Source organism: Lepus europaeus, chromosome 4, assembly GCF_033115175.1.
Source record: "Lepus europaeus isolate LE1 chromosome 4, mLepTim1.pri, whole genome shotgun sequence".
NCBI lineage: Eukaryota > Metazoa > Chordata > Mammalia > Lagomorpha > Leporidae > Lepus > Lepus europaeus.
The window spans coordinates 137,307,939-137,332,601 of record NC_084830.1 but is presented as its reverse complement, the minus strand read 5'-3'; the positions used below and the strand labels follow the sequence as shown (position 1 = coordinate 137,332,601).

General features: G+C 49.8%; 1 protein-coding gene across 1 annotated transcript in view; it reads left to right on the top strand.

Moving 5' to 3' along the window:
• Positions 1 to 6,666: 6,666 nt before the first annotated feature.
• The window catches only part of ARHGAP26 (Rho GTPase activating protein 26), a 440,213-nt gene continuing 422,216 nt past the window's right edge, over positions 6,667 to 24,663 (top strand). The window contains exon 1 of the mRNA XM_062188919.1: positions 6,667 to 6,820. Within this exon, the coding sequence (XP_062044903.1) occupies positions 6,667 to 6,820 (154 nt within the window). The remainder of the gene's footprint in view (positions 6,821 to 24,663) is intronic.

The following is a 24,663-nucleotide window of genomic DNA, read 5'->3' as shown; positions in this document are numbered from 1 at the left end:
TCCCTCTGTTTTCTCATCTAACCAGCCTTGGCATGTGACAATCATTCTCACAGCCACAAAATAGCAGCTGCCGCTCTGTGCTTTGCATCTGCCTTCAAGGCAAAGAGAATAGGGAAGGGCAGTAAGCAAAAGGTTTGTGTGTGCTATCCCTTATCAAAAAACAAAAAACAAAAAACAAAAAACAAATCTTTTCCAAAGCCACACAGATTTCCAATTATATCTCAGTGGCCAGACGAGTGGCACATGGCCACCACCAGTTGTGTGAAATCCCAAGGACCTGAATTCTTTAGCTGAACACATTCGGGTTCTACTTGCGACAGAGCCTAAGCTGGATGAGATGACCAGCGTGGATCTCGGCTCTGCTGCCCAGTGGTTATGGGACGTGGGTGATTCATTTCCATTCCCTCTGCTGTAACATACAGGTAAGATAATGAGAGTTGTGAAGAGATTAATTGAGTTAATGTTTATGAAGTGTTTAGATGTACACTTGGTAGGCAATAAATGTTATTTAACTACTGAATAAAGAGAGAATGTATATTTGGTATAAAAGTAGGCACGAAATAATTAATTGATAAAAAGCAGAAGTAAAATGATGCCAACATATAAACAGCGGTAACATACTTGGCTTGTGTCATACAGCTAATATGAGTTTCATTAATTTTTTGAACCAAAGTACATTAAATAGATGCTACCACTTCCCTTAAAGAAATATGAGTTGAAATATGAGTCCTTGGGTCCCTTTACCCACATTGGAGAGCCGGAGGAAGCTCCTGGCTCCTGGCTTTGGGTCAGCTCAGCTCTGGCTATCTGGGGAGTGAACCAGTGGATGGAAGGAAGACTTTCTCTCTCTCTCTCTCTCTCTCTCTCTCTCTCTCTCTGCCTGCCTCTGCCTCTCTGTAACTCTGTCCTTAAATAAATAAGTAAATCTTAAAAAAAAGTCGATGACTTTTAAGAATAGGCTAATCTTTCTTCTTTCAAGGAAAACGAAGAGTTCATGTTTGCTTAGTTGCTTCTATATGAATCGTAAGACCTGGCATTTATTTATTAGTTAAAATTTTTCATTTATTCACATTTTATTTGAAAGATGGAGAGTCTTTCCCCACATGCCTCTGACAGTCTGGGTTGGGTCAGATTGAAGCCAGCAGCCAAGGTCTCCCATGTGGGTGACAGGGGCCCAGGTGCTTGGCCCGCCATCTGCCTCCTAGAGTGCCTATTAGCCTGGTGGGGAGCAGAGCAGCCAGGCCTGGAACCAGGTACTCAGGTATGGGATACAAGGCATCCAAGTGGTGTGTTAACCACTGCTCCAGACACCCACTCCAGACCTGAGATTTCAAGTCAAAACAAATTAGAGGCTTGTGTGATTATTGATATATTGGGGACATACCAGCAAAAAGTCTTGAAGAAACAATATACTTCAAAATGAGACATCTCTTTCATTCATGTGTGATCTCACTTTTAGGTGTTTGGCTACTATTATTGGCTAACTTTTCAGATGTATATGTATATGTATATATATGTATATATATATATATATATATATATATATTCCATCTGAAAGAGTTAGAGAGGGAGAGACAGAGAAAGGTTTTTCATCCACTGGTTCACTCCCCAAATGGTTGTGATGGCCAGGGCTGGGCCAGGCTGAAGCCAGGAACCAGGAGCCTCATTGGGATCTACAACGTGTATATATATGTGTGTGTGTATGTGTGTGTGTATATATATATATATACTTCATGTATACATCACATATGGAGAGTTTATGTATTTATTTTCCCAGAAACCTTTTATTTAATATATACAAACTTCATGCATTTCATAAATACAGCTTTAGGAACATAGTGATTCTTCCCACTCTACCCTCCCTCCCACCCACACTCCCACCCTTCTTCCTCTTCCCTCTCCTATTCCCATTCTTACTTTTTACTAAGATCTATTTTCAATTAACTTTATACATGTAAGATGAACTCTATACTAAGTAAAGTTTATTTAATAAAGATAAATTTGAATTCTGAAGCCTAGCTCCACCAGTAACAGTGTGTCCTTAGGCACTTTACTTCTCGAGGCCTCAGTTTCCTTATCTGTAAAATGGGTGTAGAAGCAGTACCTGCTTCTTCAGATTGTAATAAATATTAAGTGAGGAAATGAAATAAGGGGCTTAGCCCAGATCCTGTAACACAGCAAAAACTTGCTAAATGTCATCAGATCGCCACTATGATCGTTGTTCTGAAAAGTCCATCTTTCTTAAGGTGTAATTTACCTACCACAAAATGCACTCCTGAGTTTTGACAAATGTGATGCCCTAATCATTACCATAATAGAATTATACAACATTTACACCAAACCAAATCATTATTTAAAAGTAGGAAAACTTGTGCCTTAGCCAGTAATCATACAAAGAAGTCACTGTTTAAAGCAACATATGGTCTTCAGCATAGAAGAGAAAGAATGAGTGCTCACTAGAACTGTAAGCCCATGGGAAGACAGCAGAAGGAACATTCGCACTGAGGGGTGGGGCCAGGTCGGGGGTGTGGCACCTGTTCTCAGGGAGCCTCTCTGTTCCTAGGAGAGAGCACTGTGCCTTCCGCATGCCGGTTTCTACACTCAGAACTTCTGCTTTCCCATTCTCTTTCTGGCAATACTCACGGAAGGTCTTTTGTGGAAATTCTGGATTGGATTTTTAAGAGATTTACACATGACCCACATACATATGCCTCTGCGAGTAGCCATGGTAAACCATGTTTGTGGGGGGCAGTGCCAAGGCTCGCTTGGTTAATCCTCCCATATGGGCACCAGGTTCTAGTCCTGGCTGCTCCTCTTCCAGGCCAGCTCTCTGCTGGTCTGGGAAGGCAGTGGAGGATGGCTCAAGTGCTTGGGCCCTGCACCTGCATGGGAGACCAGGAGGAAGCACCTGGCTCCTGGCTTCGGATCGGCGCAGCGCCGGCCGTGGCAGCCATTTGGGGGGTGAACCAGCGGAAGGAAGACCTTTCTCTCTGTTTCTCTCTCTCACTGTCTAACTCTGCCTGTCAATTAAAAAAAAAAAAAACTTAAAAAAAAGAAACATGTTTGTGACTATGTGCCCACTGCTTATTAGCTAGGTACCTGGCTCAAGTTACCACTCTGTGCCTCAATTTCTCATTTGAAAAGTGGGGATGATCACGTTGCCAGTCTCACCTTTGTGGTATTAAATGAAAATAAGTAATTTAGCATAGTGTCTGGCACAAAATAAGCCCAATAGATGATAGCTATATTATTATTAATACACATTATTTTATACACTTTTTTTTGACAGGCAGAGTTAGACAGTGAGAGAGAGAGAGAGAGAGAGAGAGAAAGGTCTTCCTTCCATTGGTTCACTCCCCAAATGGCTGCTATGGCTGGCACTGCGCTGATCTTAAGCCAGGAGCCAGGTGTTTGCTCCTAGTCTCCCATGCCAGTGCAGGGCCCAAGCACTTGAGCCATCCTCCACTGCCTTCCCAGGCCACAGCAGAGAGCTGCACTGGAAGAGGAGCAACCGGGACAGAATCCGGAGCCCCGACCGGGACTAGAACCTGGGGTGCCGGCACTGCAGGTGGAGGATTAGCCTAGTGAGCCATGGCGCCGGCCTATTTTATACACTTTTGCCTCATTTCCTCAATAGGATAACACACATAGTTGCGGATCTCATTTTGTTTTCTTCCTTTAACATTTGTGGATTCCTTTGCTCTGTGCCAGACCCACTGTGGCAGACTGTGCTTAAAGAGATGGCGACAACAATGTCTCCCATTCTTGACGCTCACCCATCTAGGGGTGTAGTCTAATTCCCCGCCCCTTCAATCTGGGTGGGCTGTGACTTCTTGTGGCCAGTGAAGGGTGGCAGATGTGTATGACTCCCAAGGCTGGGACATAGAAGGTGGTGCAGCTTCCCCTTGTGAACTGGACAGTGCACATGGTGGCCCTAGCTGCCCTGCTTTAAGGAGCTGCAAAGTGGGCCACACGGAGAAGCCCTGAGCCTTCCTGCAGAGAGTGGGGTGCCCATCTAGCCCCCGGCTGCTCCAGCCCCTGTGACCATCTTACTGCAGTCACATGAGATACCTCAAGCCAGAACCCTCCCCAGACTGTGGACTTGCCTAAAGGAGTATGATTATAAGAGAAAACAAAAATGGTGGTTGTTGGCTTCCATATCCTTGGCAACTCATGACTAGAGCCTAGGGAGATTACTGATGCCATAAACAAGAGTGTCAAATTGTTAAGTCAACAACAGGAGTCACTGTGTACTTACATCTCATGTGGGATCTGTCCTTAATGTGTTGTCTAATGTGAAGTGATGCTATAACTACTACTAAAACAGTATTTTTACACTTTGTGTTTTTGTGTGGGTACAAACTGATGAACTCTTTACTTAGTATATACTGAATCGATCTTCTGTATATAAAGAGAATTGAAAATGAAAAAAACTGGTGTTAAATTGGAAATTGCATAGAAAATTAATTTTTAAAAAATATCATGTAGGATCTCTGTCTTTAATGTGCTGTACACTGTTATTTAATGCTATAATTAGTACTCCAACAGTATTTTTTCACTTTGTGTTTCTGTGTGGGTACAAACTGTTGAAATCTTTACTTAATATATGCTAAACTGATCTTCTTTATATAAAGAGAATTGAAAATGAATCTTGATGTAAACAGAAGGGGAGAGGGAGCGGGAAAGGGGAGGGTTGCGGGTGGGAGGGAAGTTATGGGGGGGGGGAGCCATTGTAATCCATAAACTGTACTTTGGAAATTTATATTCATTAAATAAACGTTAAAAAAAAAAAAGATTGTTGTCCTAAACCACAACATTCTCATGGGATTGTAGGAACAGCTAAGATGAAGCCTTAAGCAGGTATGTCTTCATGGAGTTACCGTTCCAGGTGCTTCTCATCCGTGGCACGTGAGAATACCTATTTGCAGCTGTAGGATTTATCAGGTAGCTGTTAGGGTGTGCTATCAAGCCTACGTTTGCAGATACATCTAGCAAATGGATTGCCATCATGTAGGCACTTCACGAAGGCATGAATTCAAGTCTCAGCGCAGATGGGACGCCTGCTGAGTTCGAAGCTGCTTCTCCACGTGCCCCAGCACCCAGACCTCCTAGGTAACTAGTTAGGGCTCTGTTGCTTCATCCCTTCCACTGAGTGGAAGCAGCCAAGTCCACTCTGCACATCTTTGTATCCCTAGCGTCTAGCCGAGTGCCTGGGCCTCACCGACCTCTCACCTCTCCCGCAAAAGCCTACTTCCCCGAAAGAGGCCTGCTAGTGCCTGGGCATGGGCAAAATTCATTTAGCGACAGCCGCCAGCTGCCCCCGAGTCACCTGTGGCACCCAGCCTGACCAGCGCAGGTAGTGAGACGCCAGAACTGAGTCCCATGGCCCAACCGAGGGATGCCAGGGCCCCGCGCTTGGGGTGGGAAGGGGAGAGGATCCAGTCACTCCCGCCACAAACCCTGGTCGAGACCCGCAGCCCGCGGGGCGCACGGTCGGCGCAGCCCATGGTGCAGCGACAGGGTGCGCGAGCAGACCACGCTGCGGCGGGACGTGCCCTCGTGGTGCCCGCCTGGTGCCGAAGGGCGGCGGGCGGCAACCCCGGGGGCCAGAAGATAACTGGCGGCTGGAATTCTCCTGAGGACGAGAGACCCCCTCGGCGAGGGGCAGCCGGGGGTTGCATTCTGGGCAGGAGTAGCCGTGACGGAGACTGGCTGCAGGGGGGCGGGAAGACGGCGGGCGAGGAGAGCCGGGTATTTTAAGATGCATTTTCCACTTGACTGCAAGAGGAGCTTGTGGTCGCTCGGGGTTCTCTCGGGACCAGCGGCTGTGCGCTGAGCGTCAGCTCGGGTACCCAGCAGTGTAGGGCGGGCAGCGATGGGCTGCAGCCCTGATGCCCAGGTTTTTCATGGTCGCCACAGGGAGGCTCCTCCGCCCCGCCCGACACCTGCCGACGCACCTTCTCGGGCTCGGAAGGAGGTGCGCAGCAGGCGGGCCAGGTCTGGGGTGGCGGGGCCCCCGGTCCAGCTGCGCTCACCCGGGAGGGCTCCCGGGTCTGCAACACCCGGCGGGCGGGAGGGGGCGGAGTCTGCTCTGCGGACCTAGGCGGTGGCGTGGGCTCCGCCCCCGGGCCCAGGCCCCGCCTCCAGCATCCTCGGATTGGGTCAAACCCACGGAAAGGCAGGGCGGCCCCGGGCGGCCTCGGGGGTCGGGCTGAGGGGCGCGCGCTGATTGGTGCGGCGGGGATGAGGTCATAGCTAGCAGGTTCGGGCGGCCCGGACGCCGGCGGGGCGGCTGAGGCTGCTGTGAGAGGGCGCTCGCGGCTGCCGGAGAGCTATCGAGCCAAGGAGGCGGGGAGGCGGCGGCCGCGCTCGCTCCTGCTCGCTCGCTTCCCCGCGCCGCTGTGGGTCCGCCGCAGCGCTTCCTGCTCGCCCGCCGCTCAGCCCCGCGCCGCCCTCGCAGCCGCCCGTCGCCCGGGTCCCTCGCTGGGTTTGGGGGGCGAACGAGCCCGCGGACACACACCGCGCCGGGGGGCGAGCCGGCGCCACACCTGTGGAGCCGCGGGCCGTCGGGGCTGCCGGCCGGGGTCCAGCCGCGTGCGTGCTCGGCGCGCCGGTTCGCCCGGGCCGCGGGGACTTCGCGGCCCCCGGCTGCGCGCCGCGGGCACCATGGGGCTCCCCGCGCTCGAGTTCAGCGACTGCTGCCTCGACAGCCCGCACTTCCGAGAGACGCTCAAGTCGCACGAAGCGGAGCTGGACAAGACCAACAAATTCATCAAGGAGCTCATCAAAGACGGGAAGTCGCTCATCAGCGCGCTCAAGAGTGAGTGGCCCGGGGCCGGCGGGGGCGGGGTGGGCCCGGGGTCTGTCCGCGCGGCGCCGGGGCACGGGCGTCGATGCTTCCACCCGGGCGGGGACCAGGCGTGCAGCGGCGGGGCCAGCCCCGTCCCACGAGCCCGGCGCCCTGTCGCGCAGTCCTGGGCGTTCGCGGACGGCCGCGGCTCCGCAAACGCGGGTGGCGCCTGGGGGTGGCGCGGGCGGGGCGCGCACAGGTGTCTCGGGGCGGGACTCGCGGTCCCCGCGCTGTAGCCTGCCGGACAGCCGGTCCCGTCCAGGACTCTGGTTCCCGGCGGGGACGAGCTGCGTCCCGCCGGGTACCCGGCCGAGGGGGAGCCGCCCGCGCTCGGGAAGGGACGGTCTGGAGCCGCCGCGCTCACGGCGCGCAGCTCCAGCCTGGCCAGGGCCGCGGGCTCTCGGGGCGGGGTGCTGCCTTAGCGCGCTTTTCCAGGGGTATCTGGGCAAGCCGGCAACCCTCAGACCTGAAGGCAGTGCCCTGAACGCGTGCAGGTTCGGAGTCTTGTGCTCGGCAGAAGGTGACAGGGGTGGGAGTTCAGAATCAGAGTGTTCCTTTACTCCAAACCGTAGGCGAGGGTTTAAAAATAGAATGAGCATATCCCGGCGCTTTCCCTCTCCCGCTCCGTCTTCTCCTAGCTGCCTCTCTCATTATGCTGCAAAAACGCAAAGACGGGAGGAGGGATGCCCTCAGTACTCGCGCAGAAAGGCGCTGTTTGAGCTCCCCATCACGATTCTCAGGCCTTTTCTGAAAGCACTTTTGCTTTTTCCCCTTTTTTGGTGTAAGGGGAGCGATGACATTTGCATTCTGCTTGACTTTTGCAAAGCGGGAGTTTCTGCTTCCTGCTAAGGGTGCAGTGGGGCCCAGCGTCTGCGATGGTGAAAACCTTGTCAGCCTGCCTTTTCACACGTAGTGAGAGTGCATCTTTTGATGTGGACGCGCAGGCCCACAGATTGTGGAACTGTTTTGCACTCTGCCTGTCCCGCCTCTGGGATGGACTTCAGCCCAGAAAGGCTGCTTCAGGAAGCACGCCTTGAGAATTGTCCCTAGGCCTCTTTAAATGAGACTGACCAAAGTCAAGTGCCCGGGATGTCATTCGTGTGAGCCTGTTGCTTCTAAAAACAAGGACAGCCACGCTGGAACGCCAGGGTGGCTCGTGGCTGCTGGGGTGCAGTGAACCCAGGAGTGTGATGTGTCCAGGCTTCTCAGGGACAAGGTGTCTGCCGCAGCTGGGGCCTGACCTGCAGCACGGGAATGCACTCTTCGTGTGTGCTCGAGGCTGCCCTTGGGTTCAGGGAACAGGGTGACTCCTGGTTTGGAGTCTGTTAGGAGCCCGCTTGCAGGTTGGGCTTGGGAATTTTGGTTGAACCTCAGGCCAGGTGTCGAGGCTGAGGATGCCGTGGTGGAATCTGTGCCCCTGCAGCTGGCATCATGCGCCATCCATGGCAGGCAGCACTTCACACAGGAATTATCTCGCGTGCTTCTCTCCGTTTGGCACGCCAGGACACGGAAGCCTGGGGGAAGCCCTGGCCCACAGTCAGCAGCTCTTGCAGTGGGCTCGAGCTTTGGAACCCACTTCGTCTTCTGCAAGCCCAAGAGGGAGTTCCTGCCCAGGCAGAGCGCTTCATCCTGCCCCACCCCGCCTGCCCAGAGTGGAACCCTGGGGCCAAGGCTGCTGGAATTTGGACTTGAATCTGAGGAGGGCGCCTGTGGGTGACTGGCCATTTGCCAGCTGCTATTTTGGGGAGTCAAGAATTGTTTGGGTAGGAAGAAACGTTGCTGTGACCTGGTTCAAGAGATAATTAAATTGACTAATGGAATGAACCAGACCTGTACCTTGGGGAGAAGACTGACGGGGAACGGGGTGTTCCGGCCTCTGTCCATCCAGCTCTGTGGCCAGCTGTGCTCTTGTACTACAGGTTATGTGGCCTCTTAGGAGGGTGGAGCCCGTTGCTGTTTCCTTAGACCTCAGGTGTTCCATCACCACCAGGGGCTTGCCACATTGTGTGCTACTCCGTTACTATTTGTGAATTTTTTTTTCCAGATTGTCTTTATCACTACTGTAAATAGGAAGCCCATGTTTTCCAAGTGCAACTTAAAAATAAATACATAATTATTAAGTCATGTTGGTCTAGATGATCCACAGTCTCTTGCCACTCTCAGGTTTTGGGATTTTATTTTATTACCATATGTATCTTATAGTGATTTTGTGACTCGTATTTGCAGATCTTGGGGCTCAGTGTTCCTGTGGGTGTGCGTCAGAGGCACTGGCGCCACCCTGCAGAGACTGCCAATGTGCTCTGGTTTCTTCCACTTTATGAGCGAGCAAACTGAGGACCAGAGAGGTCGGGAACCTGCCTGCAGCAGCACAGCAGTTATGTGTATTTCAGCAAAAGTGGTTGAATCCCAAAGCCAGTAGTACATTTAACCCTGAAGTGGCACTGTCCTCCAGGTCCGTGTTCGCCTGCGTTCGTCTCATGAATCCCCTTGAGAGTCTCATTAAAATCTGTGGGCTCCATAGGGATACGTCCATTGAAGTCTTTCCCTGGAACTCAGACGTTTGCTCTGGACACTGGCACAGTAAGATAACTTAGGCCAGGGGCTGGCGTTGTGGCATAGCGGGTAAGGCTGCCGCCTGAGACACTGCTATCCCAGTGGGTTCCGGTTCGAGTCCCTGCTGTTCCACTTCTGATCCAGCTCCCTGCTAATGCACCTGGGAAAGCAGAAGAAGATGGCCCAAGTGCTTGGGTCCCTGTACCTACTTGGGAGACCCGAGAGAAGCTCCTGGCTCCTCTGAATCTCTCTCTCTTTAATTCTGCCTTTCAAATACATCTTTGAATAAATTCAGGCCGTATATCTTCTCTTGATGCGGATTGGAGTCTTGGTGACTCCTGGTCAGTTGCTTCCGGTGCTGGTTTGGCCTGGCCTTTTCTGTGGGGATTCGTTCGACTGAGACCACTTCCTCTGGGCTGATTAACCGCTATCTCGGTCAAGAGTCTGTGTGTTGGAGTCAGTTTTTACTTTTCTGTCCACAGAGAGAGGCTGGAAACGGGGTTTCCTGCATTCTAGTGGTGAGCCCATCCTTCAGTGCTTGCGGGACTCTGGGCACATCCAAGGCCTGACCTCCCCCTCGTCCCTGGGAGCGGCTGCGCTGACCTCGAGGGCGGCTGTAGGGACTGAGGGAGAACTGTATACCCAGAAAGCCCTTGGCCCGGGGCCTGGCTGGCCACATGGTCCGTTAGTGGTCTTCAGTGTTCACATCTTGCAGCGTGCAGGGTGGCCGAGGACTTGGTGTTTCTCCAAGCAGAATCCTCAAGCCCCGAGGTGCATTTATGTCTTGGGTGAAGGAGGTAGGTGCGTGGCTCCTCTGGGCAGGCTCAGGGTGTGTGTTCGAAAGTAACAGTGTTTCTCTCCAGTTGTGGTTGTGGCAAAAAAGGCTCCACAAGTTAAAAGGAACAAAATAGGTCTCTTACTGTCTCTTCCATTCCTAATAACATTCTGGAGGACGCCCCCCCCCCCCCCCCAGCTCAGTGGCCACGCTGACGCCTCTCTGCCTTCTAGGAAAAGCTAACAGAATGTATTCAATTTCATGTCTGGCTGTCTTATGAACTTCATGGCAAACCAGATGTGGTTTCATAGAAATAAAATATATTAGGCTGTTGGTTTTGAGGGGTGGCGTGGGTTTTTCAGGAACTATGTTTCTTGTCACCTAGACAGTTATTTCTGGATTTGTTGCTGGGGGTATGCCTCTTTAAGTTTGACTTCTTACTGAGATACAGTACCCTTACTCTAATCTTTTTTTTTTTTTTTTTTTTTTTTTTTTAAGATTTATTTTAGGGGCTGGTGCTGTGGTGCAGTGGGTTTACAACCTGGCCTGAAGTGCCGGCATCCCATATGGGTGCCGGTTCTAGTCCTGGCTGCTCCTCTTCCAATCCAGCTCTCTGCTATGGCCTGGGAAAGCAGTAGAAGATGGCTCAAGTGTGTATACTCAAGAACACGACAGACTGAACTAGAGAAACAAATACAGAACCCTGTAAAAGAGAAGCATTAGGCAGCAGGATGCCAACCGCGAAGGACGGTTTCAAGTATTTGAAAGACAGAGTTATAGAGAGAGGTAGACACAGAGAGAGGGAGGTCTTCCATCCGTTGGTTCACTCCCCAGATGACCACAATGGCCGGAGCTGCACCAATCCGAAGCCAGGAGCGAGGAGTTCTTCTGGGTCTCCCACATGGGTGCAGGGGCCCAAGCACTTGGGCCATCTTCTACTGCTTTCCTAGGCCATAGCAGAGAACTGGATCGGAAGAGGAGCAGCCAGGACTAGAACCAGCACCCATATGGGATGCCTGCACTTCAGGCCAGGGAGTTAACCCACTGCGCCACAGCGCCAGCCCCAACCTTACTCTGATAATCTAAGGGAGGAGGCAGAAAAGCACTTTTAAAAATATGTATCAATTTTATTGAGATATAATTTATGTGACCATTTGACTCAACCATCTAGAGCATGCAATTCAATGTTTTTTTTTTTAATTTTAAAAAATTATTTAAAAAATTTATTTGAAAGATATGGGGAGGGGATCAATTGATCAAGACCTTCTATCTGTTGGTTCATTCCCCAAATGGCTGCAGTGAAGCCAGGAACCTGGAACTGTTGGTCTTCCAGGTGAGTGCAGGGGCCAAAGGACTTGGGCTATCAACAGCTGCTTTCCCAGGTGGAATAGCAGGGAGCTGGATTGGAAGTAGAGCAGCCAGGACTGGAATCAGTGCCCATGTGGGATGAGGGCGTCACAGGTGGTGGCTGCACCCAGTGCTCCCCAGTGCTGGCCCCTTTGCTGGTTTCTAGTGTAGTCATGGAGGTTATTCAGCTGTCATCACGTCAATTTAGAGATTTTTGTCACCCCTGTTAGCCGTCATTCCCTGTTTCTTCCCATTGCCTCTAGTCCAGGTAATCACTCCTAGGATTTTTTGTCTCTGTAGATTTGCCTATTCTGGACATCAAAAGTACAATTTTAGTCATTTTTGCCTAGGTAGTGGTAACCAGCTTTAGGCATAGAGTTCATGATTTCTCTGAGTAGAGACATTTTGAATTGATAAGTTGTTCTCTTTCCAGTTGGGAGAAGTTTAAGTAAAAATGAGGACCCAAACACTGAACCGGGTTCCAGGGCCTGAAGAAACTCCGATGTACCTTTATGTTACTCACCAGTGAGCAGGAAGTGGATTCCTTCAAGTTCGTGGCGCTTGGCTGCGTGCAGACGCGGCCCCTTCCCTCTGCACTTTGCAGTCGCGCTGGGGCAGGATGTGTGATACTGAGTAAAGCCGTCCTTCGTGGTTGGCATCCTGCTGCCTAATGCTTCTCTTTTACGGGGTTCTGTATTTGTTTCTCCAGTTCAGTCTGTCGCGTTCTTGAGGCCCTTGGAAGACGAGGTGCTGTTTTCTTTGCATTCCAGGCAGTTAGTAATTCAGAGGTCTCTGTCCTGGGTCCCTTGCTCTTTAACAGAAATAAGGGCCAGTGGAGCAGGAGCAGCCTCAGGTCTCCTCCCCTGAGCACTTACAACGCTGGGCCACATGCTGAGTCCACACGTCCTCTTGTAAGAACTTCTCATCCCCCTGTGAGATGCCTCTCAGAGTCACCCCAGGAGAAAGTGGTGCTGCCCAGGTTTGCGGCTGCCAGTGGGCAGCAGGGCCTGTTCTGTACCATCCCTCTGCAGTGTCGCCAGCAAAGACACCGGCAGGTCGGGTGCAGGTTCTTCACGGATGCAGACCTTAGAAAGTGCAACGTGAAAGCAGGGGCTAGGTTAAGGGAGAATGTTGTCCCAGGTGTGTTGCAGGCTCTGAGCCCTAGGCGGGGAAGACTGGCTGGTGTTTTGTGTTGTGTTCTGAAGTTCTGTAGCTCTCTGGCCATCACGAGGTGAAAGAACCATTGTGGGTGAGATGGGTATGCAAGGGTAGCTGACTGTGTCTTGACTTTGGAAAGCAACGGCTTTATTTATTTATTTTTTTGGGGGGTGGTAGATCTGAGGGATGATCAGGGATGCATTTTTCACTGGTCATGGAACATTAACCAGAGAGGCCAAAATGCTGTCCTGGGTGTGATTCAGTTAAAGGGCATGAGTCCTCTTCTTTGCCCATTAAAATGAGAATAAAAAAATCAACACCAGAGTTGCATGCTTTACCTTTTAAACCTCCTGAAGATTTAGTACAGGCTTTTTGTAATAATGAGCTGGGGCCTTCTCAAAGAGCATTAATTCCCGAAGCATGTTAGACACCACCCTGCTTTGTTTAGGAATAATTAGATTACTCATAAAATCCTAATGGTGCAAATGGATATGGAGTTAGGTCGCAAAAGGTTTTTCTCAGTTCCTTTGGTTTGCCACTTGCAAATAAAAGGAAAAAAAGGCATTTCCTAATAAGCTGTAAAAGGTGGTAATTTGCAGCACTGGCATCTAGAGCATTAGTCATGCAAATACAAACCACAGCGAAGGAAATCTTACGATTTGGTAGTGTAAATATAACATCGGCTTTAAAAAAAAAATCTCAGGGCTGGCGTTAGGGTGCAGCACCATGTGTGATGCCGTGGTCCCACGTGGGTACTAGTTCATGTCTAGCTGTTCCATGTTGTCTCCAGCTCCCTGCTGATGGCCTGGGAAAGCAGCAAAGCACGGCCCACATGTTTGGGCCTTTGCTGCCCACCTGGGGAGACCTGGAAGAAGCTCCTGACTTCCGTCTGGCCCAGCACTACCTGTTGCAGCCATCTGTGGAGTGAATCAGAGGATGGGAGATCTCTCTGTCTCTTCCTCTCTGTATTCTTGACTTTCAAAATAAATACATTAAAAAAAATCCCTCCTCTGTGTTCCACTTTATTCTGTCGGACTGAATAAACTGTAGCTCTCAACCCACTGACTGACTTAGGCCTCTACTCCCTACCCCCTTAAAGAATAGCTAACAGACTTGTCTTTTCAAGCAGTTTTGGGTTTACAGAAAAACAGAGTGGAAATCCAGTGCAGAAAGTTTCTATAGAACTCCTTATACCCATTCCTTCTGGTTTCCTCCTGTTTTTAGCACCTTGCCTCGGGGTGTTACTTTCTTCCAGTTGATGAACCAGTATTGCTATTGTTAACAGAAGTCCACAGGTTACGTTAAGGGTATATCCTGTGGGCTTTCACAAATGTGTTATGACACGGATCTGCCCTTGGAGTGTTACACAGAATGGTTCCATTGCCCTATAAACCCTCTGTGCGCTGCCTCCCACCTCCAGCCCCTGGCAATCTCTGAGGCTTTTGTGTTCCTAGTTTTATTTTTTCCAGAGAATCATAACATCATGTAGTTGGAATTAAACAGAATATAGTCTATTCAGATTGGCTCTTTTTTTTTTTTTTTAAACTGAGTACTGGGGCATTAAGGTTCTTCCAAATCTTCTCCTGGCTTCGAAACTCATTGCTTTTTGTCAGTGAGTAATATTCCAGTGTATAGAAGTGCCACAATTTTTCTACCCATTTGACTCTTGAAGGACGTCGTGGTTGCTTCTAAGTTTTGGCAGTTAGGAATAAAGCTGATAGAAACATTGATCTGCAGGTTTAAGTGTGGACATGTTTTCAGCTCGTTTGGGTAAATACCAGGGACTGCGATTGCTGAGGTCATATGTGCAGAGTATTTGTAGTTTGCAAGAAATTGCCAAACTGTCTTCCAAAATGGCTGCACCGGTTTACATTGCCACCAGCAGGGAATGAGACTTCCTGTCGACCCATCTGTGTCCTCACCAGCACTTGATATCGTCAGCAGTTTGGATCTTGGCCATTGTAATTGATGGGTAGTGATACTGCCATTTTTAAAAATCTGCAGCTCAGGGGCCAGCGCCGCGGCTCACTTGGTTAATCCTCTACCTTGTGGCGCCGGCATCCCATATGGGCGCCGGGTTCTAGTCCCGGCTGCCCCTCTTCCAGTCAAGCTCTCTGCTGTGGCCTGGGAGGGCAGTGGAGGATGGCCCAAGTGCTTGGGGACCTGCACCCGCATGGGAGACCAGGAGGAAGCACCTGGCTCCTGGCTTCAGATCGGCGCAGCGCCGGCCGTGGAGGCCATTGGAAAGTGAACCAATGGAAGGAAGACCTTTCTCTCTGTCTCTCTCTCTCTCTCTCTCTCTCTCTCTCACTGTCTATAATTCTACCTGTCAAATAAAAAAAAAATCTGCAGCTCCTGTTGACAGATATTTTTGAGCGTATTTTCAAATGCTCACTTGCGTTTATATTTCTTTGTTGTCGAAGTGTCTGTTCAGTTTTTTGCCCATTTTTACATTGGGTTGTTTTCTTACTATTGAGTTTATAAAACTTTGAGAAAATACATACAACCCATAACTTCCTCAGAACCATTTTTAAGCATACAATAAAGCGACATGAAACACATCCACAGTATTGTGTAAACATTGCTACTTTCTATTTTGAGAACGTTTTCTTCATCCCAGACGGAAGCTCTTCTCCCATTCAGTATTACCTCTCCACCCCTCCTGGGACCCTCTCTTTGTCCCTGTTGTAAGTGGAGTCATGCAATATCTCATTGTTACCTCTCTTCACCTAGCATAGTGTTTTCAAGGTTCATCCATGTTCTAGTATGTATTAACTCAGTTTCTTTGCATGACTTAATATCTTATTATTGAATTTTAATTTTTGACAGCGATCATTAACAAAGACTATGTTTTTTTCTTCTTTACACTCATAAAAAAAGCCTTTTCTCCCTCTCTCTGTGCCCCTTAGAACGCTCATCAGCACCTGGAGATGACACACCAGGTTATCACGGCTGGTTCTCAGAAGAACATTATATTTTTATTTACTCCTTTCAAAGTGACCATCTGTTTGTGGTCAGCATATTTTGGGGGATTATTTTTCTTAAATGATTTATTGAGCTACAATTGACATGTCATGAAGTTCACCTGTTGTGTGTCGGACTCTGTGGTTTGTAGTTACGGGCTGAGGCCTCTATCACTGGTCTCCACCTTGAGTGCATCGCCCCTGTGCCCTTAGTGTGCCCCACAGGCACTCCGCATTCTTACCTTGAAGCCTCCCACAACCACTGATCTTCCTTTTCCTGCCTCTGTAGATTTGCCTTCTCTGAAAGTCTAAGCTGGGTGGAATCGGAGGATGTGTGGTCTGTTGCGTCTGACGTCTGCACTTAGCATGAGTCTGAGGCTCACTCGTAGTGTAGCGTGCACCTCCTGTTCCTGTTTGTTGCTTTAGAGTATTCCTTTGTGTGAACTTGAAGTTGTTTATCCACCACCAGCTTATGCATGTTTGGGTGCTTTCTGGATTTTGGTTCCTATGAATAATGCTGTTAGGAACATTGGTGTGTATGTCTAACAGTAGAATTTCTGGGGTGTATGGTAAATTTATGTTAGATTTTAATGTTAATTAAAAATTTTTAATTTGAGAGACAGACACACACATAGACATGGACACACATGTACACACCTCCCATCCACTGCTTTCCTCTCCAAATGCCTGAAATGGCCCCTAGCCAAGACCAAAGCTGGGAGCTGGGGACACAAATCAGGTGTCCCATGTGGGTAGCAGGGCCCAGTGATCTGAGCCATCGCTGCTGCCTCGCAGAGTCTGCACCAGCAGGAAGCTACAATAGGAATTCAAGCTGCGACTGAAACACACTCTGATGGGGGATGTGGATATCTTACCTACTAGGCCAAACACTTGCCCCTAAGATTATACTCAACTTAAACTTATGTTTAATTTTGAAAAAGCCTGCAAAACTGTTTTTCCACAGCAGGTATACCATTTTACATTCCTTTTTGGCAAAATTTAAGCGTTCTCATTTCTCCATGACCTTGTCAATACTTGTTATTATCTCTTTTTTGACTCAAATCTAGTGCTGTCTTACTGTGGTTTCAATTTCATTTTCTGATGACTAATGATACTGATCACCTTTTCAAGTATTCAGTGGCCATTGGTGCACGTTCTTTGCTGAATTGTTCAAACATTTTTTTCCCTTTTATCATAAGATTTTTGGTGATGAAGTGAGCAGTATTCACAGTATTTTCTCCGTTTGTGCTCTTGGGGACTTCTGAAGCTTCTCTTCGCTTCAACCTCAGATGTGTTTTGCTGATCCGGTTCAAGAGCTTAGGATTTAGGAAGTGGCTTTCATGAGGCTGTGATTCGAGTTTATATTCTGTGGAGGCCAGGGAGCACCCCTCAGGGCAGGTGTCCCAGGCTGGACTTGCTAATGCTGCCTGATATAAGGCATTGATTCCAAGCTGCCAGAGCTGACAAAATGAGCACTGGCCAGGGAAGAACCGTTACCACTCCTGAGCTGTTGGAGAGAGACAGAGAGAGAGAGAGAGAGAGAGAGACAGAGAGGTCTTCCATTTGCTGGTTCACTCTAATATATATATGTATGTATATATATTTATTTGAGAGGTAGAGTTACAAACAGAAAGAGGGAGAGACAGAAAGGTCTCCCATTGGTTGCTTCACTCTGTCCAAAACAAAGCCAGGAGCCAGGAGCTTCTTCCAAGTCTCCCACGTGGGTGCAGGGGCCCAAGGACTCAGGCCATCCTCTACTGCTTTCCCAGGCTATTAGCAGGAAATTGGATCAGAAGTGGAACAACCGGGACTCGAACTGGTGTCCACATGGGATGCTGGTGTTGCAGGTGGCAGCTTTACCCACTGTGCCACAGTGCTGGGCCCAGCTAACCATTCAAGTGTTTAGATTAAAACTTCTGATAGGAACAGCCACCAAAGAAGACTTTGATTCCACATATATGGAGCCCTGCTCCTACCATGTGGCCCAAAGCCCACGACTTCTCAGAAGTCATGATGGGGGAGAGGGCGGCGCAGGGCCTTTGAGACCTTCATGAGTGAAGCCAGGTGGGGCTGGAGCAGAGTGATGGCTAATGAATGGGTGAGGGTTCAGGGTCTTGGTCACAGGAGTCTTGAGTTGTAGAGAGGATGTTGAGTTTTGTTCTGTGTGCAGTGGGCAGCGATTGGATGTTGTGACGTCATCCTACTTGTGCTTGAAAAGCTCCAGATGTAGTAGGGCAGCGAGACTGTTTAGTAGACTGTAGTCGTGGGTGAGCTGTAACAGGTGATGGCAGCTTGGGCCACAGTGCTGGCATCAGCGGTGATAGCCATGGGGAGTTGAGCCCATGAGATTTGCTGCTCAATTGGATATGGAGTGTGAGAGAAGAGAGAAGTCACAAATGACTTTGGCTCGAGCAATTATGTGAGTGATGATGCTATTTTTTGAAACAGAAAAAATTGGATGGAGTGGGGAGGGAACTAGCGGTATGAATGAATGGCCTAATCTTACCATGCAAAGACAAAAAAAAAAAAAAGACACAGACAGTCCATGAATGCATTCTCATAAAAGAATCAAAGAGTGCAGATGCACAGAGTGGAGCACCTCAGTCTTTAGCCATCGTCATTGGTTTGGTGTGCTGTTTGCAGGATCCTTTTTCTGCAGGCTTTTTTCACAAGTGGGGTTATGCTCCATGGATCTGTGTTTTGCTGCTCCAGTGAATCCTGTGTGTTAGAGGCAGACACTGTGTGTTCCTGTTAGGGACCTGCTAGTGGGTCTCCCACGCTCAGAGACAGTTCGGCCGACGGTTTGTCCCCCTGCTGGTGTGTGTGGGGCCCCGCATGTCTGTGGCACAGATTTCTCTGTGTGGAGTTGGTGCAGGTCTGCAGTGCTATGACCTTTTAGACGTTGTTGTTTCGGTCGCTTATATCCCTGTAGTGAGTCGGTAGCTGTGCTCCTTTGAGTAGGATCCTGAGGCTTAATCTTGCGATAAAAGCCTCCCCAACAGCCCCTTCTTGTGGGCCCTGACACTGATTCTGAAAGAAGCAGAGTTGGAAGAGATCTGGGAGTGTGTGAGTGTGTGTGTGTGTCTGTGTGTGTTGGTGTTGGTGGGCAGTGAGACACACACACACAGGGAGGCAGAGAGAAGATTACAGTTAATTGGATGTGTCCTAATTAGCCTGGAATCTGCATGATATCCTTTCTGAGCTGTAGGCTCTTCCAGGTAAAATGGGAGATGGGATGGGCCTTGGCCCCTATCTAACGGTCTCTTCCTAACTCATGTTTTAGGGACCGCAAAAGGAAATGGTGTCTGTTGTTAGGGTGAGAACAGCATTGGTGGCCAGAGTCACCGGGGCTTCCGCGTCAACCCGGCGTGGATAAAGAGAGGAAATAGTAAGGAAAACAGCTTGGCAGTGCGGGCCAGAAGCTGTCACGCATGTTTACGTCTGGCTCATTTCACCTTGGTTGGAAGGCACAGCAGGCTGCAGAGGGTACGCTTGGGGGCCTGGACAGCTGCCGGCTATATTTAGAAAGAGGAGATTCCTGGGGTGGGGTGTGGGGGGGTGCGTGTCATCCTGGCCAGATGGACAAAGATTTGAGGGGTTTTGGATTTGGCCCAAACCTTAACTAGGTGGCCTCTCTGGGCCAAGACAGTAGCCGTGCTCCCAGTCCTGCTGCTGCCACACAGGAAAAGCCAAGATAAACCGTGTTCTGCAGGGTTTGTAGCGACACCACCGATAGGTTTCAAAACTCATCAGATCTGCTTTGAAGCTTACGGCAGGCCGATTTGAACACTTTGAATGTATGAACCAACCCCTCCTGGGAGACTTTAGATAGATTTCCAGGCACATGGAACGGAACTTTGGCTTTTGTGTGCCGAGGAGACGGTCAAGCAGCTAGGACCAAAGCCTTGACACGCGGCTGCCTGCGCATCTTAGCGTGACGCCCGTGGGTCAGGTGTACACAATGAGTATCAGCCAAGCAAATACAATTAAAAAAGGCACACTTGCTTTAATTCATTTCTACCTTTGTTTTTAGAAAGCTTATCTAAACGGGTACTACCTGTAAATGGTTCACAATTCAAAAGGAACACAATGGAATGTGAATGTCCCCACCCCCACCCCTTCTTTCTCTCCATCCCCACTTCTCCTGCAGGCAACATTTTACCAGTGTTTTGGGAATTTTTCAGGTACAATGTACGCATGTGTCAGCAAATATATATTCATAAACGTATATAAGATGGGTGGATTATACATGAGTTTTCTCTGTGTTTAAATATATTTTATTTTTTAAAGATTTATTTGAGAGGGAAAGACAGAGATCTTCCATTCCCTAGTTCATTTCCCAACTGGCTACCCTCTGTGTCTCCCATATGGGCTACAGGAGCCTAAATACTTAGGCTGTCTTTTGCTGCGTTAGCAGGGAGCTGGGTTGGAAGCGGAGCAGGCAGGACACAAACTGAAACTTACATGGGATGTCGGTGTCAAAGGCAGAGGCTTAACGCACAATGCATGCTCCAGCTTGATTTAGTCTGGAAATCCGCTGTTCTGGAGTAGTTGGGATGAAATGAGATGATGCTTTTGAAAAATCAAGTGATGTCATAGTTATTTATTTTGTATATCACACACAAAAAATGTAGCGTTCAGCTGTTCTGTGCCAACCGCCCTTCCGACCCAGCGGACACTGTGAATGCTAATCTTTAATAAAACCTGGGTGTAGTAAAAATCTATGTATATTTTTGATGTCACTCTACATCAGTGCCTGTAGAGCTAAATCGCTGTTCATTTGGCACTGTATTCCATCGTATGAATAGAACATAATTTAACCATTTCCTTACTAGTAAGCATTTAGATTTCTTCCCAGTCTTTCCCCAAGGCTGAGCATCCTATCACCCTTGGCATGAGACATGTGAGTGAGCAGATCCATAGGACGAACTCTTAGGAAAGAAAGTGCTTGGCTAAAGGGAGAATACATTTTTCATTTAGATAAATATTTCACAGATGTTTCTGAAAAGCTCTGAGTGAACTGAATTTTATAAATCATGATTTTAGAATAGGAAAGAAACTCACTTTATAGAGAGTTTATTCCGGAGTGCTCTCTGGACTAAAACAACACATAGATTTTCTGCATTTCCTTCTTCCTGTTTGTATGCGTTATTAAATTTGGATTAACAGCCACAGCACAAATCATTCCCTAAAACAACGCACAGCTGAGCCTAGGAATCCCGTACATGGAAGACCCCGGAGTGTCAGTGTTTTTTCCCTTGTGCGGTGATGAGCATGAGTCAGGAGACGTGGCAGGTGTTAGAGCAGGCCATGCACCTGCTGTGGGTGATGGGCCAGTGGGCACACCTCGTCAGTCATGGGGGCTTTGCTGTGGGCACTGGCGTTCCTGGGGATGGGGACAGGCTGGCTGTTTGGTGTGAGTTCCATCTCTGGCTGCTTCTTCCTGAGAGCCCAGTGCCAGTGGAGAGCAGGGTCGTGCCACATGGCCTGTGCTCTGTACTGCAGTGCCTGGGCCAGCATGTTGGTGTCTGTGACGACTTTGGTGGGATTTCTGGGATGGAGCAGGAACAGCCCTGCTTCCTAGGTGCTCAGTGTTTGTGAGGAGGCAGGGGAGACCCAGGCAGTGTGCAGCTGAGTGGGGATGGCTGCTGGCAGTAAAAAGGGTTGCATGGGAGGGAGCAGAGCCCACTGGAGAAGGTGGGGGAAGGCTCATCAAGCCAGAGAGGCAGCGTTCCCGAAGATGAGGCATTTAAAGGCCTCCTTTAACGTTGCCCCACCTTCCACCATGTGTTTGCTTTGAAAAAGTGTACTCATTAAAAAAAATACGTTTATCCCCAAAGGGTACATTCTAATAGCGTTCAGAAATCTCAGTTTGATGCAGTTAGCAATTTTTTCTTTTTTTTTTTTTAAGATTTATTTTATTTTATTTGAAAGAGTTACAGAGAGAGGTAGAGACAGAGAGAGAGGTCTTCCATTTGCTGGTTCACTCTCCAGATGGCCGTAATGGCGGGAGCTGCGCTGATCTGAAGCCAGGAACCAGGAGCTTCTTCCGGGTCTCCCATGTGGGTGCAGGGGCCCAAGCACTTGGGCCATCTTCCTCTGCTTTCCCAGGCCATAGCAGAGAGCTGGATGGGAAGAGGAGCAGCCGGGACTAGAACCGGCGCCCATATGGGATGCTGGTGCTTCAGGCCAGGGCTTTAACCCACTGCGCCACAGCGCCGACCTCAGCAATTATTTTTCTAAATAAAGTTTCAAGTAATCATTAAGTTGAAGAGTATTATTATTGTATTACTTAGAACAGTCCCAAAGTTCATCAGTGATATGACATTTGCTCTCTGCTTAAACTGTCCCAAGTCAGATGTATGCAAGAGAATGGACCCTGTCCATGTGGCCCTGTGCCTAAGAGGAAGGGAGGGGCAGGATGTGCGTCTCAGACCAGGGTGCAGTGTTGCGGGTAGGTGGCTGTGTGCCAGGGACTACAGAGTGTGTGTGGCAGGGGCTACACTTTGCTGTTAATTGCCTTGCTCAGCAGAGTCACTGAATGTTCAAACAGACGCTGATATGTTAGAGTAGAATGCAGGATCCATGCACGTTGCAGAAGGGAACACGCGCTGGCGTGAGTGAGGAGAACGCGGAGGTGACAGCGAGGGGAGGTGGCTGAGGACAGCCGGAGGGGGTCAGCGAGTCTTCAGGGTTTCTGTCTTTAGCACTGGGGAGTGGCGGAACTGTATACCACAACAGAAGGAAACGCGGCATCTGGTAGGGATACAGACCTCAGTAAGCTTTGTCCTTGCTTAGGTGTTCTTATAGTGCATGTGCGTGGAGACAGCCACGGGGAATGGGAAGCCCAGGTTAGAGCTCTGGAGAGATGGGTGCCACAGGAAGAGGTTTGGGTGCCCCAGGTGGTACCTGAGGCTCTGGGAGTGAATTGACTCCCAGGATGGGTCCCAGCCTCAGCGGCCCAGGGGCAGCTGCCCTTGCCCTCAGAGAGTCTTTGTTTTTTAAATTTGAAAAGCAGGGAGAGAGCTATCTCCTGTACCCTGGCTCACTCCTCAAATGCCCGTAACAGCTGGAGCTGGGCCAGGCTGAAGCCAAGAGCGAGGTCCTGTACTTGGCTCTCCCACGTCGGTGGTGGGAACTCAAGTCCTTGTGCCGTCACCTGCTGCTTCCAGGTGCACACTTGCAGGAAGCTGCTGCAGTCACGAGCCCGAGGCGCATGCTGAATCCGGGCGCTCTGGGATGGTGCATGGGTGTCCAGGCAGCACCTGCCCCATCACCTCCCACAGATCCTGAGGTGATTTGTCTGGGTTGCAATGTGGGTATGGAGAATTTAAAACTCTCCAGGTAACTCTAACATATAGAAATGGTGGCAAGCCATTGGCATGGAGTGAAGGGAGTGGGGAGCGGCAGCAGGTGGCGGGGGCTGGGGGAGAAGGACTTTGGAAGAGTTTTGCAGCAATGACCAGGGGGTCATCCTGGCCAGTTTGGGTGAGGACTTGCCCACTGGCCTCTGGAGGTGAACCTGCAGAAAGCAGTGTGAGCGTAAGGGTAGAGAGTGCACACCTACTTTAGAATATCATTGTGAGGAGCAGATGAGGTAATTGTAGGTATTGTACTTGTTTTTGTCATTACAAGGTTGTCCTTGTTGTAAGTTAATAGTTCTTTTTTCAATTTTTTTTGGAAACCAGAGTTAGAGAGAGAGAGAGAGATAGAAAGCTCTTCCTTCCGTTGGTTCACCCCCTAAATGGCCACTACGGCCGGCGCGCTGTGGCCAGCGCGCTGTGACGATCCGAAGCCAGGAGCCAGGTGCTTCCTCCTGGTCTCCCATGCGGGTGCAGGGCCCAAGCACTTGGGCCATCCTTCACTGCCTTCCTGGGCCACAGCAGAGAGCTGGACTAGAAGAGGAGCAATCGGGACAGAATCCGGCGCCCTGACCGGGACTAGAACCCAGGGTGCTGGTGCCGCAGGCGGAGGATTAGCCTAGTGAGCTGCGGCACCGGCCAGTTAATAGTTCTTTTAAAAAATTAATTTATTTGAAAGGCAGAGTGACAGGAGAGAGAGAGATCTTTATCTGCTGGTTCACTCCTTAAATGGTGGGAACAGCCAGGTCTGGGCCAGGACAAAGCCAGGAGCCAGGAACTCCATCTTGGTCCCAAGTACTTGGACCGTATTCTGCCCACTTCTCAGGTGTTTGGCGGGAAGCTGGATCAGAAGCAGAGCTACTGGGACTGGAACCAGCACTTGGATATGGGATGCCAAGTCGCACGCAAGCCGTGGCTTTACTGCCTGCTTTGTGGCAGCACTGGCCCTGATAGTGGTTCTTAAAAGTGAATGTGTGTACGAATTTCCCTGGCTGCTCCCATGAGCTTTGGGGCAAGCCTGGAAATTTCTTGCAGGCTCCTCTCCAGGTGATGTTCGTGGGGTGGGGGGGGCTGGCCCTGGAGCACAGGTGAGTCTGACTAAGCCAGAGGAGGCCCCCCCCTTGATGTGCACGGCTGTGCTGCCTCTCTGCCCATCTCAGGGGTCGCAAGCTGTCTGCACCACTGCAGGTCAGGGAATGATGGCACGTGTTTCAGAAGCGTCCCAGCTCCGGCGACTTCAGAACATCTCTGCGGGTATGGCTCCATGACTGGGATTCCGTGGCTCCCTGACTGGGCCTGGGACGGGACCCCTCTGTAGCACTGTGGGGCACTGGGGGCAGGGTGCTCCTGAAAGGAAGCTGTGCTCCTGGGCAAAGAGGGAGTGAATGATCTCCCACAGTGAGTCTTAGCCCCCTCAAGTCAGGGTTAAAGTCATTTGGGGTCAGAGCCTGTAATTATGTCGCTTTTTTTTTTTTTTTTTGTCTTTGAAAGCATTCAGGAAGCAGAATGAGCTGGCTGGGCTGTTGCACAGCTTTGTTGCTGGGGAGAGTGGGAGAGAGGCTGGCTGGCGGCTCTGGAGCAGGAGAAGCTGGGCTCCCTTTCCTGCCTTGGAGGTGCTGTTGGACAACTCATTTCTGGCAGAGCTCCTCCCTGATT